This window comes from Phacochoerus africanus, chromosome 7 (genome assembly GCF_016906955.1).
Source record: "Phacochoerus africanus isolate WHEZ1 chromosome 7, ROS_Pafr_v1, whole genome shotgun sequence".
NCBI classification, from domain to species: domain Eukaryota; kingdom Metazoa; phylum Chordata; class Mammalia; order Artiodactyla; family Suidae; genus Phacochoerus; species Phacochoerus africanus.
Window position 1 is genome coordinate 52,285,753 of NC_062550.1, and position 14,099 is coordinate 52,299,851.

General features: G+C 35.4%; 1 protein-coding gene across 5 annotated transcripts in view; it reads left to right on the forward strand.

Moving 5' to 3' along the window:
• KRAS (KRAS proto-oncogene, GTPase) overlaps positions 1-14,099 on the forward strand; it is a 40,375-nt gene that overhangs the window by 12,852 nt on the left and 13,424 nt on the right. For all 5 annotated transcript variants that reach the window (XM_047787360.1, XM_047787363.1, XM_047787361.1 and 2 more), the window contains exons 3-4: positions 8,425-8,603; positions 10,044-10,203. In XM_047787360.1, coding sequence (XP_047643316.1) covers positions 8,425-8,603; positions 10,044-10,203 — 339 coding nt within the window. The remainder of the gene's footprint in view (positions 1-8,424; positions 8,604-10,043; positions 10,204-14,099) is intronic.

The following is a 14,099-nucleotide window of genomic DNA, read 5'->3' on the forward strand; positions in this document are numbered from 1 at the left end:
TCTATATGTACTGACTTTGAAAAACTGTTATATAAGAGGAGCTGCATCATAGCACTTTGTGTAGAGTATGAGTCTATTTAAATAAGTAGGTTTAGAAAAAGTAGTCCAACTGTAGATGTCCAGTGTTTTTTGTAAGGACAAGATACTGATGTTGCTGTACAGTTCTTAGTAGCCAGTAATCTGCCCCCTATCTTTTTGGCCTATAATAGCATGTATAATGTAAAATATCAAATAATGCAGTTAACTTTTGATAGCACTTTTCATTTCATAAAAGGATTTTCATGTTCTTTAATTCTAACCTGTATACAAAGTCCTGTGCATTGTTATTTACCCCTTTTTATAGCTAAAGGAACAGTAGCATAGAGTAGACAAGAGATTAAATAGCTTGCCCATGCTTACACAACAAGTGGAGTTCTGTGGTGGCCCACAGATTGAAGCTTTAGGAGAAGTGTATCTCCAGCCTAGACTTCAGCCCTGAGAATCAGACCTGCATATCAAAGCTGCCTACAGGTCAGAGCACCAGAGCAACCTATGAACATATGGAATTCAATAAGCTCCAAATTGAACTACCTTTTCCTCTCACCTTCCCCTTTTGTTCCCATCTCTAAACAGTAAGCTTGGCTATTTAAGAAATTGGGATATAATTCACATAACATAAAATTCATCCTCTTAAAGTGTACAGTTCAGTGGTTTTTAGTATATTCACAAAGTTACGCGACCATCACCCCATCTAATTCTATAGTATTTTTATCAGCCTATACCAATTAACAGTCACGCCCCAGTCCCTTCTTCTACCAGCCCCTGGCAACCATTTTCTAATTTCTCTCTCTGTGGATTTGCATATTCTGAATATTTCATGTAATTGAAATCATACAATATGTGGCCTTTTTGTGTGTGTGGCTTCTTTCATGTAGGGTAATATTTTCAGGGTTCATCCATGTTGTCACATGTTTCAATATTTCATTCCTTTTTGTGGCTGAATAATATTCTCTTGTATGAATATTTGTTTATGTATCCATCAGTTGATGGGCATATAAATTGTTTCCTCTTTTTGGCTATTTTGAAAAATGCTGCTGTAAACATTACTGCAAGTGATGTATGAGGACTTTTCTGTCAATTTTACCCATTAAATATTTCTCAAAACTATTTATAATCTTCTCCATTTTACTGCTGTTGCTGCCTTAGTTCAGGTTCTGTCATTTCTTATAAAAGTTTCCTAAACTTATCTCCCAGCCTCCAGTCTGGTTTCTTTCTATAATTTGTCATAATAATGCTAACAGTGAACCTTGTCTTGATCCTCTCTCCTACAGTGATTTCATATAAGGTGAAGTTCAGAACTCCCCTAATGTGGCATGTTAGACCCTCCAGAGCTGACCTCTGCTCGATTGTCTACTTTTGCTTCTACTTAACCTGTAATCCCTCTCAGCTAAAATTGTATTGAACTTATTGGTTCTATGTCCTCAACATGTATATTTCATGTTTTGATATATTCTCTTTGCTTCTGCCTGCCTGGAGTAGCCCTTCTGTCTTTCTTAATTCACAAAAGTAGAGTTGATCTCATCTTCCTGTTTGCGATCATTGTACTTTGTTTTACTTAAGGTGTTGGATTTATTTCACTCTGTTGTAATTACTTGTTTACATTTATATCTCTTCCACCAGACCTGGCTCTTTGAGGTCAGAAACTTTATATGACACTTAGTAGATTTTTAGTAAGTGTCCCTAGGACACAAGGGGGAATGGAGTTAGGTAGGTGCAAATGAACTGATAAATAAGCCTGTGTTTATACATCCCAAATTCCTTCTTTCTTTCCTATTAGAATTCCAACATACCAGGCTGTTGTACATGTTTCTAGCTGACTTTGAGAACTAGCTGTGTACAACAACTTTTGATGATTTATAACCAATTGGTGGAACACATCATTCTATGATAGATTCAGTAATCTTTTAGAAGAGCAGCAAAATACCTGAGCATTAAGAGAATGAAAATAAAATTTCTCATTTTTTCCTATAGTGTTATTTAGCAGTACGTGAAAAATACTTATAATTCTTAACACATTAAGAACATCTTACAAGCATTTAAAGAGTATATCCTCAAATAATACTTTAGCTGAAATTTTTAGTAGCCCTATTCATATTTATTTACAAGAGCATCAGATGTAGCATCAGCATGGAGATGGATGTTAAATGGGATAAGGCTTGTAATATGCTTCTTACAGTATTTGACATAAATAAGGGCCTCAGTAAACCATGGCTGTCATAATTACTATTAATAGTAATATGATTACCTTTAGTAAAAGTTAGTAATTTCTTTAGATTTTTTGTTTACTGTAGTATATCTTCACATGTCAGGGTTAACTGCCTGAGTAGGAAAACTAAGTTGAGTATGTTAAAAGATGAACATACTAAGTAACTTGGTTACTGTGAATTACAATGACAAAATGATGTCCTCATCAGTGAATTATATCTTGAAAGATTTAGTCTTAACTTTCATAATACTCTGATGGGTCTACATAAAACAAAGCTTGAAGGCATGTTAATAAACTGGAAAACACTTTTAAAAATTATACAAGTCAGTGCAAAATAGACAAAAATATTGAATAGGCAAAGGACACAGGTAATAGGAATAAATATGAAAATAGGAGTTCCCGTCGTGGCGCAGTGGTTAACGAATCCAAATAGGAACCATGGGGTTGCGGGTTCGATCCCTGGCCTTGCTCAGTGGGTTAACAATCTGGCGTTGCCATGAGCTGTGGTGTAGGTCGCAGACGCGGCTCAGATCCCGCGCTGCTGTGGCTCTGGCATACGCTGGCAGCTACAGCTCTGATTCGACCCCTAGCCTGGGAACCTCCCTCTATGCCGTGGGAGCGGCCCAAGAAATGGCAAAAAGACAAAAAAAAAAAAGAAAAGAAAAGAATAAAAACTATGTAACATTACTAGTCCTCAAAGAAATAGATATTAAAATGGTAGAGTTTTTGGTCTAACCTGCTGACAAAAATAAAAAATATAAAAAATTCAGAGTTCCCATCGTGGCACAGTGAAAGCAAATCCAACTAGGAACCATGAGGTTGCGGGTTCCATCTCAGGCCTCGCTCAGTGTTTTAAGGATCCAGTGTTGCCGTGAGCTGTGGTGTAGGTTGCAGACGTGGCTTGGATCTGGCGTTGCTGTGGCTGTGGTGTAGGCCAGCAGCTGCAACTCCAATTGAACCGCCAACCTGGGGACCTATATGCCGCAAGTCCAGCCCTAAATGGAGCAAAAGAAAAAAGTCATTGTTGAGTGAGTGGTGATGAGATGGGTACACTCTTAGTGCTGATTGGAAAAGTAATATCATGAGCATCCTGTGCACCCCAACCAGGTTTTTCCTGTCTTAACATTCTGCCACATTTTGTTTAGTTCCTTCTTTGTTTTCTTTCTTTTTTTTTTTAAGGGCTGCGTCTGTTTGAGGCATGTGTAAGTTGCCAGGCTAGAGGGTGAACCAGAGCTGCAGCTGCCAGCCTATGCCACAGCCACAGCAAGATGGAATCTGAGCCGAGTCTTCGACCTATACCACAGCTCCTGGCAATGCCCAATTCCCTACCCACTGAGAGAGGCCAGGGATTGAACCTGCATCCTCATGGATCGTAGTCAGGTTCATTAACCACTGAACCATGAAGGGAACTCCCCTTCTTTGTTTTTGAGGTTTAAAACTTAATGCAGTTGAAGGCCCCTGTGTTCTCTGTAATTTTATTCTCTTCCCTCTCCAAAATGTTTGAAATCTCTGTATATATTGTTTTGTTTATATTTTTATAAAAGTAATGTAAATTTTTTCATATTATTGTGAAACATTTATTAAAATACTCTGAATATAACTTAAAGATTTATAGCTTCATTGTTTTAATATGATTTATAAAATATTTATTTTTATAAGACTGTTTATAGCATGTCTGCATATATTTACATTGAATGGATTTATTTATTTGTTCAGCAGACAGTACTGATTATATATTGTGTTCAAGACTGTCACACAAAGGATGCATAGTACTGAGTAAAACAGATGTGAGCCCAGTGGTCATGGACTTTGAGAGCCTAGTAGGGTTATGGAACAGTTATGCATAAATACATAGTTACAAATTATAATAGGATCACTAGCTGCTCTGTGGAGAATGTGTTGTAAGAATAACAACTTCTAGGAAGCAGTTGCAGATACTGTAGTTGCTTTCTAAAAGGACTGTACCTGTTTATTGTATCATCAGAAAAGTTTGACTTTTTCTATGCTTAACTTTTGCCGGCATAGTATATTTCATTTAGAAAAGGTTTTGTTGTTTTTTTAATATTACTGCAGCAAATAAAAAATATAATACTTTAGCTGGGAGTAAGGGAAAATAAATGGATAACTTTCCTTCATTTAATATTTTATTATGTTGTATTAGTTTTTAAGTGGCTTTATTTTTATCTTCATTTCCAAAGGTTGTTAATGTGTACCTGATCTAAAAGTTTATTCCGTTTGAGAGGCTGGAAATAGTACTAATTAAAAACGTAAAGTCTTGATCCTTTTCTTGTTTTATCTTTAGTTTCATTGTAGAATCTTGGTTTTAAACTGGTTAGGCCTTGATAACCTGTATTTTTGCAGTGATTTTTTTTTTTAAGTATAAAAGGAATAATATGTGTTGAATATTTCAGGTTTGTGAAAAGGTATTTTATTAGCTTAGAGCAGAGGTTGGCAGACTTCTCTGTGAAGGGGCACTTAGGTCTTTGCCACATAATCTTTGTGTGTGTGTGTGTTTGTGTTTAAACCATTTAAAAATGTAAAAACTATTCTTGGCTCATAAGCCATACAAAAACAGTGGGCCAGATTTGGCCTATGGGCAATAGTTTGCTGTATACCCTACATAGATTCTTCTTTTGGGAAAGATTTTACATTGATGCATACATTTTTTTCTACCTCCGAATGCTTCTTATGGTTAACCTGAAGTTAGAACAAAATCTTTAGTATTTCCAAATCATTTTGTTGTGCTGTCTGCTTTGTTTTAAAACTCGTCAGTTCTTTTCAGATCAGACCTTGCCATTTACCACTTTTGTTCTTAAGTTTTTTACCAAGTTGCACCGCCTTCTATATAGCTTAGTGACTAATTATGCTTCTGAGGATGACTAGTTAAACTTGACTTGAGAAATTGTACTGAATTTTTAACCTAAACCTATTATTTGTAATCAGCAGATTCCTCATTGTTTATAGGTAGGTTGTAGGTTACATTTTTCAACCACAGAATGTGACTCAGAACTTCGCTGTCAGTATCTTTAGGGTTTAGAAGGAAAAAGATAACAGGAATGAGTAGGGACTGGCCTTCCTAAGTTCTCAGTCCCTTTGATGGAGTGTTCATCATGGGAACAGGTTCTGCAGTGCATGCAGAAATACTGATAGTCCACACTATATACTTTTGAAATACTGATACTCCACATTATATACTTTTGAAACACAAAGTGTGTCAAAATTTTGTAAATGGGAGTTTATTGAGGTGTACATCTTAAAGGCAATAGATGTGGGTAATCCCCCAGCCATGCCTTAGGTATAGATTTCTCTGGCTCCAGAAACTATATATGTGGTTAATTACATTGTTGATAGAAAATGTTAGAGGCTAAGGGAACTGTCAACTATAAATGAATATTGGTAAATGAAGAATGTGAAATGACAGCAACATGTAAGGAAAAGTCTTTGGTTTGTTTTACCTGTGCAGTGGCCACACCTGGGTAATGAACAGATTGGTTCCAAGACTGTACTTTGCTCTCAGTTCTTGCTTTTTCATTATATTTCAAGAACACTGGTTTTCAGTTTATAATACACAAGAGTTTTTTCATGTAATTCATTAAGAATAGGCTAAAATAAAATGCCAACCAAATATTCAAATCTTTAGGCAAGAGCTTCTCATTTGGAAATTTTATTCATCCTTTTTTTTTCTGACTTGTGAGATAATCAATTTTTATTATACACAATTTGGAAAATAAAGTTTACTTTAAAAGATAAGCACAAGTTCATAGTCTAATGTGGTAATCGTTCATACTTTTTAAAATTAAAAGCCAAAGAAAGAAATACATTTAACATAATATCTATTACCAAAAAAAAAAGATAAGCAAGAGATCAAATACTTCATAGATAAATTATCTCCAACAGAGACATCCTCTTTGTTAACATTTTGATATATATACCACGAGTTTTTTGTCTTTTTAGGGCTGCACCCACAGCATGTGGAATTTCCTAGGCTAGGGATCGAATCAGGATTGCAGCCACTGGCCGACACCGAAGCCACGGCAACTCCAGATCTGAGCCACATCTGCAACCTAGCCCATAGCTCGCAGCAACACCAGATCCTTAACCCACCGAGTGAGGCCAGGGATCAAACCCACGTCCTCATGGATACAGTTGGGTTCTTAACCCACTGAACCACAATGGGAACTCCACTACCAGTTTTTCAGTATACATACGGATACCTTTATATGGATGTGTAGAGATATTTTATTGAGATCATGCTGCATGTGTATCTTTGTATTCTCCATGTGCTGTAAACATTTTCCAGACATTTTACAAAAAATGTGATTTTTAATAACCACTTTTTAAATAATTGATTGGTCCATAAAGTAATTTATGAACTAAGGGTGGAGCAACAAGAAACAGTATCCCCAGGCTTATACTTTATACCCCTTATGAGCCCTGCCTCTGACTCCATGACTTCACCTTGCACCAGCCCTTACTCTTATTTTTTGAAGCCTGTTTTGGCAGAGTGTGTAAAATCTTTTAGGCATGAGTTCTTAATCAAAAGCCAGAAGAAAATTGGATTTTCATTTCAAGAATCTATTATGTTACCCACTCTCTTTCCTTTGCAGGGTGTCTAAGATACTCATCTTTTACCCTATCCTTGTCCACCCCCTCTGTTTTTATTAGAGATCTCACAGAATCTGCAAATAAAAAAGTAACTCTCTTTAGCATTATCATAGTATCCATCTGGCTATTAAATATTCCCAGGACTCAGAAGTATATAAGTAAGGGCATCAAAATTTTCATTATATATAATACATAATATTTTTTATGTATTTCCTTGACTATAAGTAAAATAGATGCATGACAGTTATTTGTAAATTGCTTGATTTTTCTTGCCATCCGAATAATCCAGAATAATAAGAGTTTGTGGAGCTATCCCATTTTGTAATAATTATTTTCTTTTATAGAAACTCTGGGTCTTTTCGTTATTAATCTGTGTGTACTTGCATTGTCAAATCTCTTGTATCACCTTTTTTAAAAACTTTTTTTAAAATCTGTGGTAAGATATACATAAAATTTATCACTGCAGCCATTGAAAAATTTTTCTTTTTTTTTTTTTTTTTGCTTTTTAGGACTGCACCCATGGCATATGGAAGTTCCCAGGCAAGGGTTTGAATCAGAGCTGCAGCTGCTGGCCTATGCCACAGCCGCAGCAACATGGGATCTGAACAGCATCTGCGACCCACAGACCCACACCACAGCTCTCAGCAATGCCGGATCTTTAACCCACTGAGCGAGTCCAGGGATCGAACCACATCCTCATGGATACTAGTTGGGTTCGTTACCACTGAGCCACAGTGGGAACACCCTGCAGCCATTTCTAAGTGTACAATTTAGTGGCATTAAATTCATAGTATTGGACAACCATTAGCTCTCTCTGTTTCCAGAACTTTTTCATCATTCCAAACTGAAACTCTGTGCCCATGAAACAATAACTCTCCAATTCCCCTCTCCCCAGCCCCAGGTAACCTCTCTTCTATTTTTTTGTATCTGTGACTTTACCTATTCTAGGTATCTCAATATAATTTGATTCATAGAATGCATGTCTTTTTGTGTCAGACTTAATTCACTTAGCATAATGTTTTCAAAGTTCAGCATATATCAGAATTTCATTCCTTTTTATGGCTAAATAATATTCCTGTGTGTGTGTGTGTGTGTGTGTGTGTGTGTGTGTGCACGTGCGCACACACGCATCACATTTTGTTTATCCATTCATTTGTTTAATAAATACGTGGGTTGTTTCTCGATTTTAGCTATTGTAAATAATGCTTCTATGGCCATTGGCATACAGATATCTGCTTTCAGTCCTTTTGTTTAGCTACCTAGAAATGGAATTGCTAGATCTAGTTTCTCTGCATCCTCACTAGTACTTGTTATTTTCCTTTAAAAAAAAAAAAAGCCATCCTAATGGGTGCTAAGTCATAGCTTATCGTGGTTTTGATTTACATTTTCTGAATGGATGATGAGCATCTTTTCATGTGCTTATTGGCCATTTGTGTATCTTCTTTAGAGAAATGTCCAGTTGAAGTACTTTGCCCAATTTTGAACTGGGTTGATTTTTTGTTGAGTTGTGTCTAACACTTTTTAGAAGTAAAAGATGCACCATAATAATCCAGACTGTGTTTCTCCCTTCTCAGGATTCCTACAGGAAACAAGTAGTAATTGATGGAGAAACCTGTCTCTTGGATATTCTCGACACAGCAGGTCAAGAGGAGTACAGTGCAATGAGGGACCAGTACATGAGGACTGGGGAGGGCTTTCTTTGTGTATTTGCCATAAATAATACTAAGTCATTTGAAGATATTCACCATTATAGGTGGGTTTCAGTTGAATAAAATAAGTCAAGGAGTAATTGTATCTTCCATTTATTGACTCTTTGCTAACTCCCATGCACAAATTATCTAATTTAAATTTTAAAATAATGTTTGTGAGGTTAGTAATATCCCTGTTTAGCAAATGAAGTTCTTAAGGATTAGGGCAGTTGAGCAACTTGTTCAAGGTCACATAGATAGTAGTAGTGCTGGAATTGAAAGGTAGGCCTGTTTGACTCCAAAACCTATGCTCTGAACCACTCTGTACTGGAGAAACAAGGCTTTAAGCTAGATCCATCATCAAAAGGAAAACCATGAACAAAAATGTGAAAAGGTAATTGAGATAGTGTCACTTAATTAGCCTTAAAAATAATCAGCTATATTTAGTGTAGAACTTCTTGGAATTAGATAAATGTTGGCCTTCCATAATTAAGAAAAACCATAATTCTGAAGTTGTAAGATTGAAGTGTTAGAACAGTACAGTTTTAAAGAATCTGACAAATTTGTATAAAACTGACTAGTTTGTTAAAAGAATTATCCATACAGAAGTCAGAATCTTTTCACTTGGTGTTCTCTTTTTAAAGAATGGAATGTGAAAATTATGTTAGTGTTGTATTCATGTTTTTATGAAAACTTTGTTTTGTTTTGGCTGCACCTTCCTCCTGCCCCCCAAATATGGAAGTTCCTGGGACCAGGGATTGAACCTGCACCACAGCAGCTTCCTGAGCCACTGCAGTGACAACGCTGGATCCTTACCCTGCTGCTCCACAAGAAAACTCCGATTTTGGCTGTTCCCTTTGTGGCTCAGTGGGTTACAAACCTGAGTAGTATCCATGAGGATGCAGATTCGATCCCTGGCCTTGCACAGTGGGTTAAGGATCTGGAGTTGCCATGAGCCATGGTGTAGGTTGCAGATGCAGCTTGGATCCTGCGTTGCTGTGGCTATAGCTTAGGCTCTCTGATTCCTATCCTGGGAACTTCTATCTGCCACAGGTGGGGCCCTGAAAAGCTGAAAAAAGAGAATTCTGAATTTTAATTTATATATATTTAAATTAAATACATATATATACACACACACACAGACATATTTAATGATATAGTATATGTTTCTAAGATTATAATTTTAAAAATTAGGCATAGCACTTTTTTGACCTAGAATTTTTCAATGTCTCTGTTTCATCATTGTGACCTACCTGCATATGAACCTACTAGATTGTAGTTTTACTGTATTTGTAGTGGTTTGATCTTTTAAGAGACATAGAAATTCTCTGTTTAGGATAGAGGAAAATAGCTACAAGGAGGAGAAAGGAAAATTTGGGTGATGGGAACTAGGAATTACATTAAGAGTCTTGTGGCCATATTTTATGAGACAAAGTTGTGAACAATTTTTGAAAGATTTTTTGTGTTAACTAATTCCTCTGCTGTAACTTTTTCTTCCTCCCCAGAGAACAAATAAAAAGAGTTAAAGACTCTGAAGATGTACCTATGGTCCTAGTAGGAAATAAATGTGATTTGCCTTCTAGAACAGTAGACACAAAACAGGCTCAGGACTTAGCAAGAAGTTATGGAATTCCTTTTATTGAAACATCAGCAAAGACAAGACAGGTAAGTAAAATTGTAATAAATGCAAATCTATTCTCTGCAAACTATCTCAAGTAATTTTAGTTATTAAATTTACTAATATTAATAAAATGTACATATGTGGTAGCATAACTGTGATATCAGTTGATATAATTTATCAACATTTTCCCATTATACTAAAATAGGAAATAAAACAATGTTTATTTGGTACATGTTCTCTTGAGGATATGAGAAGGCAGCGCTTCTTAATTCCAATGTCCATGGTATTATTTTTGGCTTTGGTTTCTTTCTACATTAAACTTTTCAATTCAGCACATCTTATATTCAGGATTCAAGAAACGTGGGAGTTTTTTTTGTTTTATTTATACAGTTCAGGAACAGGGAAACAAATTTTGAGTTTCCAATTTGGAAGTGCTTTTAAGAGTATTATGTCATATGTTTCTAGATTAAATTTTGTTGTATTTGAAGAATTTTATTTTAGTAGAATTTTTTAAAGAAGGTATTCTTGAAAAAAATTTTCATTAAAGCAAGAGAATAGAAAACAAATAGAAATTCTCAGTTGTTCATATACTGTGTTCTAACAAAAAATGCCAGATTGATCCTGAATTTTGTTTCAAAAATTATCTTTATCTATTTATTTATTTTTTGTCTTTTGCCTTTTTTAGGGCCACACCTGCAGCATATGGAGTTTCCCAGGCTAGGGGTCCAATCGGAGCTGTTGCTCCTGGCTTATGTGACAGCGACAGCAACTTCAGATCCTAGCTGTATCTGTGACCTACACCACAGCTCATGGCAACGCCGGATCCTTAACCCACTGAGCAAGGCCAGGGATTGAACCCGTAACCTCATGGTTCCTAGTTGGATTCATTTCCGCTGTGCCACAACAGGAACTCCAAAAATTATCTTTATTTTAAAAGTTAACTTTTTCTCTAAGTAAAATAAAATAATTGGTAATTGTTTAACCTGTTTGTATGATTTGTATGAAATAAGAGTTCAACATAGGAAAAAAACCTTAGACAGGAATATATAAGGTTATCATAGAATACTAATATGTGCTATACAAGACAAATGTATGTTTGGGGCCTTATCTAATTATATGTACCTATGAGCCCAGGAAACCAATTTCATGGAATTTAACTTTATAATGCTTGAACTTAAAAAAAATTGATGAGTTCCCGTTGTGGCTCAGTGGTTAATGAATCCGACTAAGAACCATGAGATTTCAGGTTCAATCCCTGGCCTTGCTCAGTGGGGTAGGATCCAGCATTGCTGTGAGCTGTGGTGTAGGTCGAGTTCCTGTGGCTCTGGCATAGGCCAGCGGCTGCAGCTCCCGATTAGACCCTAGCCTGGTAACCTCCATATGCCGTGGGAGCGGCCCTAGAAAAGGCAAAAAGACAAATAAACAAATAAATAAATAAAATTTAAAAATTGATGAACAGTTCGTTACATGGTTAAAACTTAGGAAAATATGTTTTAGACCTTTCATTGAATTTTGTAAAGGGGTAAAAATTTAAAAGTAAGCTATCATTCAGCTAGTGTATATGTTTATTTCCCTAGGGGAAGATCATGTACTATGATCACTCTCTAGCTGTATAAACTTGGTACACAGTGAAAAAAATAGAACAATGAATCCTATTTTAAGTCTTCATTTTGGGATTAAAACCTGAATTTCTAAAGTTTCTGACCATAGTACAGATATCTCAGTCTAAAACCTGATCTGTAAGTTAAAGATATACTGTGTCACCGCTTCAGTTTACCTTGGAAGAATTAAGATTTCATTCATATCATTCCTGGGTCCCAAAAACTGGCAAGAGGTTTGATTTTTGTCTTTGTACTGACCAGACTCCTTGATTTCCTTTAGAAGGTACTCAGAAAACCTGATTATAATATTATAATATACATAATATGTATCTTTGCCTCCATTTTCAGTTGAAAATTTTTCAGATATAAAATTAAAGGAATTTTATTGAAAACATTTGCAAACCCACTATCTAGATTATACCATTAAATTTTATTAACTTATATTATTTGTAACTTAAAAGGTACATTTTAGACTAGCAGACATATTGGTTTACACTTTACAAAGAAAAGAAAAAAATCCAAGAGACTCTGTCTAATGTTGTAAAGGTGCAAAATATAGCAGTGGTTCTTATACTTTAATATGTGTAAGAATCAACTGGGCTTCTTATTCAGAGCTGATTTTAATTCTGAATTAGAATTAGGGTCAAGGTTGGAACTTGTGATTATTCTTCATTTTTAACAAGCTCTTAGGGGATGCTGACTTTAATATATGGACCACATTTGGAGAAGAAAAGCAGTAAAGGATAGTGAAAGGAAGTCTTGTTACAGTGTTGCCCTCCACTTATTTGATAAGAGCCGAAAATAGCTATGTTGTCTTCTTGTTGTATGGTTACTACCTAAGAATACCATTGACTCTGTTTGCCCTTAATCTTTAATATACCATAGCATTCATAACTAATCAGAAAACTACCTAGTTCCCTTTTAATACAGATTTTTAGGTTTTATAGTGTTGGGGGGGTAGGTGTAGGGAAGGGAATGTAGTGTGTGATACCAAGTGGATTAACTTAAATTTGTTTTGTAGACATTTTTATGGATCATCCAGTTAAAATATACAGTGATATAAAGGAATACTTGTACTTTATTTCTTAACTTTCTAGCACTCAACTTTTCTTATATTTATATCAGTTTTATTGATGTTATATGTAGTTTATGTTGCTAAACTATAATTTAGATATGCAGTTGCTGATCTTTGATTTCTCTTTATTACATGGACTTGTTGATTTGCCTGTCAAAAGTTTATTCATCTTTCTCTGTTGAAATTAATTTGATAATTGCATGCCTTTAGAAGACTTTAAAGAGCTATTCAAACTAATTGAGAAAATGAAATACGTATATTTTTATAAATTTTACATCTCCAGCTTTTGGGAAAATTTGAAGCCCTGTTTTCTGCAGAGTGTTTTGTTACTCATCTGCTATCATTTATTTATTATTTGAACAAAATAAATATGCATATCCTTTTATTTTATCAGCAGCTACTTGCTTCATGCCCTAAGTTTTGGTCTTGAGCATGAACCTAAAACACAGACAACAGAAAATTATATTCAAGTTAGTAGGAACAGGACATTCATTTAAAACTTTTCATAGATAGAAGGGGCTGGAAAACTCTTTCTGCAAAGGGCTAGATAAATAAGTATTTTAGGCTTTGTGGGCCACAAGTGGTATCTATTGCATTTTTTTTCTTATAACCCTTTAAAAATGCAAAAATCATTCCTAGCTTATGGGCAGTACAAAAATACAGGCTGTGGCTGAATTGGGCTTGCAGTTGAAGTTCTGCTGATCCTTGATTCTCTGAGGAACTGTATTCTTTGACTAGACATGAGAAGTTAAGTCAGACTTTCAACTTAAATTTTATAGGCTAACATGAGTAATTTTAGGTAAAACATATGTATCCTGTGAAAGAGAAATAGGTGTTTTACTCTGGTCTTTTTAAGATAAGAATTGCAGACTATATTTTACCAACTTAATTATTTTCCTATTTTAAAAAAGGAAAAAGAGTATAATGAGTTGCATTTTTTTACAATCATTTTACTCCACATCTGAAAGACCAAAGTAGCTTTTGTTTTCTGCAGGTTATGCTGTGTGTGGTCCCTATGTTCCTAGTGTATAAAGACCTAGTTCACACTTATTGGGGCAGTTGGTAATTCACCTATTTTTGTGGCCTCTTCGGGCAGTGCATGGCAGTGTTGGCAAAGGCAGGTGAAACCAAAACATTGACGCCATGGTTATCAGCTGTGTGTTTTCCAGTCTGCCAAAATCAGAGGGGGGGAGCATTCAGTAAAGTAGATGACAAAAGTAGAATTCTCTGAGTATCTGCTACTCTCTAATCAGCTTTTTTGCTT